General features: G+C 57.9%; 1 protein-coding gene across 1 annotated transcript; it reads left to right on the top strand.

Moving 5' to 3' along the window:
• Positions 1-1,460: 1,460 nt before the first annotated feature.
• On the top strand, positions 1,461-2,680 carry LOC103305058 (retrotransposon Gag-like protein 8). The gene has a single exon (XM_008161772.3). The coding sequence runs from the start codon at positions 1,487-1,489 to the stop codon at positions 1,826-1,828; it is 342 nt and encodes a 113-aa protein (XP_008159994.1). The 5' UTR covers positions 1,461-1,486; the 3' UTR covers positions 1,829-2,680.
• Positions 2,681-3,034: the final 354 nt, after the last annotated feature.

The following is a 3,034-nucleotide window of genomic DNA, read 5'->3' as shown; positions in this document are numbered from 1 at the left end:
ACTGCCTTGTGGGCGGAGTGTTTAGTGTACCGCCCATGGACTCGGTCCCACGCAGGCCCTAGGCCCTGGTTAGTGCCTCTGCCCAGAGTGCGCCTGCGCACTAGCGACAACTAGGCCTTTTAGTCAGAGCAGGTGCACTTGACAGACACAGCCCTTGGGAACATGACCTCTGACCCCTGATGCTTTTGTGATCACATGACCACGCTCATCCACAACATGTTATCTTCCCCAAAACTCTGCCTTTCCCATCTTCTGGGGAGAGGCACAGCTTCCCCTTAACAGGAATTGAGTGTGCCTAGCCCCATCTCCCCTTTTCTCCACTGAAGAGATGAGTGCTTGGGGCTTGGACCCCTTATGCCACTGCTGCTGACTGGGCAGGGCCCTGGGCCCCTTTATTTTTATTTATTTTTTTAAATATGTTTTTAGTGATTTCAGAGAGGAAGGGAGAGGGAGAGATAGAAACATCAATGATGAGAGAGAATCACTGATCGACTGCCTCCTGCACTCCCCCCACTGGGGATCGAGCCCGCAACCCGGGCACGTGCCCTTGACTGGAATCGAACCTGGGACCCTCCAGTCTGCAGGCTGACGCTCTATCCACTGGGCCAAACCAGCTAGGGCATGGCCCCCTTTATTTGCATGTCAGGGAGCCAGCTCCCCCCTTGAATGTCCCAGACCCTGGGGCGGGGGGGGGGGGGTGGGTCACTAGATGCAAGATTTTAGGGGTGAGGTGTCACCAGCCACTCCAGGGGCAGGGACCATTCTAAAAGCACTTCAATGATTTCCCTTCCCTCCAAACCCCGGGGAATGGAAGGGGGACCCCGCCAGCCAAAACATTTCTCTCTGCCCTGGATCAGCAGGAAAATGTGTTCACAGGACCTCACTCAAGTGGCATTGAGGGTCTGCAATAACTATGCAAGAGCCCGGGGGAGGAAGGGATGGGGCTGACCACCTCAACCCTGGAAAAGGGACCCTGTGGTCCCCACATGCAGCGGGCACCTACATCATCACATAGAGCTAGGTATCCTGGGCAACTTCCCTGATTCTCGCCCCTCCCCGGAGGCCCGCCCAGAAAAAGCTCATCCCAGCTGCTGTGAATTCTGCCCCGCTTCTTTCAAAGGGAGTTAGCCCCGGCCCTGACCCCTCCTTCCGTCTTCCTGTGCCCTAGCTCATTCTCCCATCCTTCCTGTTTCGCACCTGCACATTAGAGACCAACTGCTTTGTGGGCAGAGACCACGCACTGGCTGGGTGCTGCTCCTGGCCCCGCCCACCCTGGCCCTGGGCCCCGGATCCTAACCCCGCCCCGCGAGTGCCTGTGCACTAGAGACCAACGCCTGGTAGTCAGAACCCACGCACGTGCCAGACACCGCCCTTGGCCCCGCCCACCGCGGGCCTGGGCCCGCCTCTGCACAGTGGTACTTCCTGCCTCGGCTCCCCGCCCACCTCCGCTCAGCCCCGCCCAGCGCAGACAAGCCAGCGCGGTGCGATGGAGGGCCGAGTGCAGCTGATTAAGGCCCTCTTGGCCTTACCCCTCAGGCACCGGAGGCGTCGGTGGAGGAACCCGATCCCCTTCCCTGAGACGTTTGACGGCGACACCGACCGGCTCCCGGAGTTTATCGTGCAGACGGGCGCCTACATGTTGGTGGACGACACCCTGTTCTCCAGCGATGCCCTGAAGGTGACGTTCCTCATCACCCGCCTCACGGGGCCTGCCCTGCAGTGGGTGATCCCCTACATCAGGAAGGAGAGCCCCCTGCTCAATGATTACCGGGGCTTCCTGGCCGAGATGAAGCGGGTCTTTGGATGGGTGGAGGACGAGGACTTCTAGGCCAGGAGACCCTCGGGCCTGGGGACAGGTGCTCTCGGGGGAGGGTCCCCGCGCCGGTGGCTGCCGCCCAGATCGCCGCAGGCGTCCTCCCACCGCGCCTCCCCATCCCTGTGTTCCAGTGGCGGTGATCTCCCCCGCGCTCCTGTTCCCTCCCGCGTAGTGCTTGCCTTTGTTCCAGGAATAGCGCCCCAGGTTCCTGCTGCAGCTGGGCCTGGCTCTGGAGCGCGCCGCCGCCCTCTCCCGCCAGCCCGGCCCCTCCCATGCGGACTTGGACTCTGTCCTGGGCTCCAGCTGCGAGCTGGGCTCCCGTTACACACTGGACAGACCCCCGCGCAGACCAGCCGTTACCAACCTCTCCCTGCCAGGCTAGCAGGCCTGCATAGATGTGCCCAGAGACCAGCGCTGCGGCTGCCATCACCATCCACCACCTCCCACCGACAGACTGCAGCCTCCAGCGATCTCGTCTCACCCAGGAGGTATCTGAGCTGGCCACAGCCCCTGGACAATGATTCCAACAGCTCGCCAACCCCTTGGAGGGGCCGGCCAGCCTTTCACCTTCAGGGGGCCCATTCCCTCCCTACTCCCAGAGACACCTTCTATTCCTGCCAGGTGGCTGCCAGGTCCCAGGGGTGCCCAGCAGCCAAATCGAGTCACTCGTTTTCTCCTGTGGACCTGTTGGTTTTGCCCAGCACCCAGTTCTCTTCTGAGTTTGCAGCTGTCTCTCTGATGTGTGCCTTTTGTGTAACACAGTGACCCCTGCATTCTGCCCAGCTCTTCCACACTACCTAGACAAAAGTCTTTTTCCCTCAATATACATCACATATTATTAAAAATAAATGAAATGTTAATGAATATGGTGCCTCTTCCTTCCTGGTCTGTTACATAGGGTCCATGTTTTGTTCAGCAGTTATTCCTTCTCCCATTCTGTGGCTAGTGTAGGGTCTTGGATTATTAAAGAATAAAGGTGTTGATCCTGGAGTTGGATACCCCTCTGATGATCATGCAATCCTAGATGCTGACTCTTCCAAATTAGTCAGTTCCATGCCCCTTAGGAAGTGGACCTTGTAAAGAGAAGCTAGCTAGGAGGCTTTTCAGAGAGGGTTTCTTCCTTTCAAAAAAATCTGCTTGAAATCACACCTAATTGTTATAAACCATGAACCCCACACATTTTTAGTCAGTATCTGTCAAAATTTTTTTAACCCATTA

Source organism: Eptesicus fuscus, chromosome 1 (genome assembly GCF_027574615.1).
Source record: "Eptesicus fuscus isolate TK198812 chromosome 1, DD_ASM_mEF_20220401, whole genome shotgun sequence".
Classification (NCBI taxonomy): domain Eukaryota; kingdom Metazoa; phylum Chordata; class Mammalia; order Chiroptera; family Vespertilionidae; genus Eptesicus; species Eptesicus fuscus.
This window is presented reverse-complemented; position numbering and strand designations above follow the sequence as displayed.

Excerpts from the sequence above, each read along its gene's own strand:
- LOC103305058 (XM_008161772.3), top strand. The coding sequence starts at position 1,487 with ATGGAGGGCCGAGTGCAGCTGATTAAGGCCCTCTTGGCCTTACCCCTC.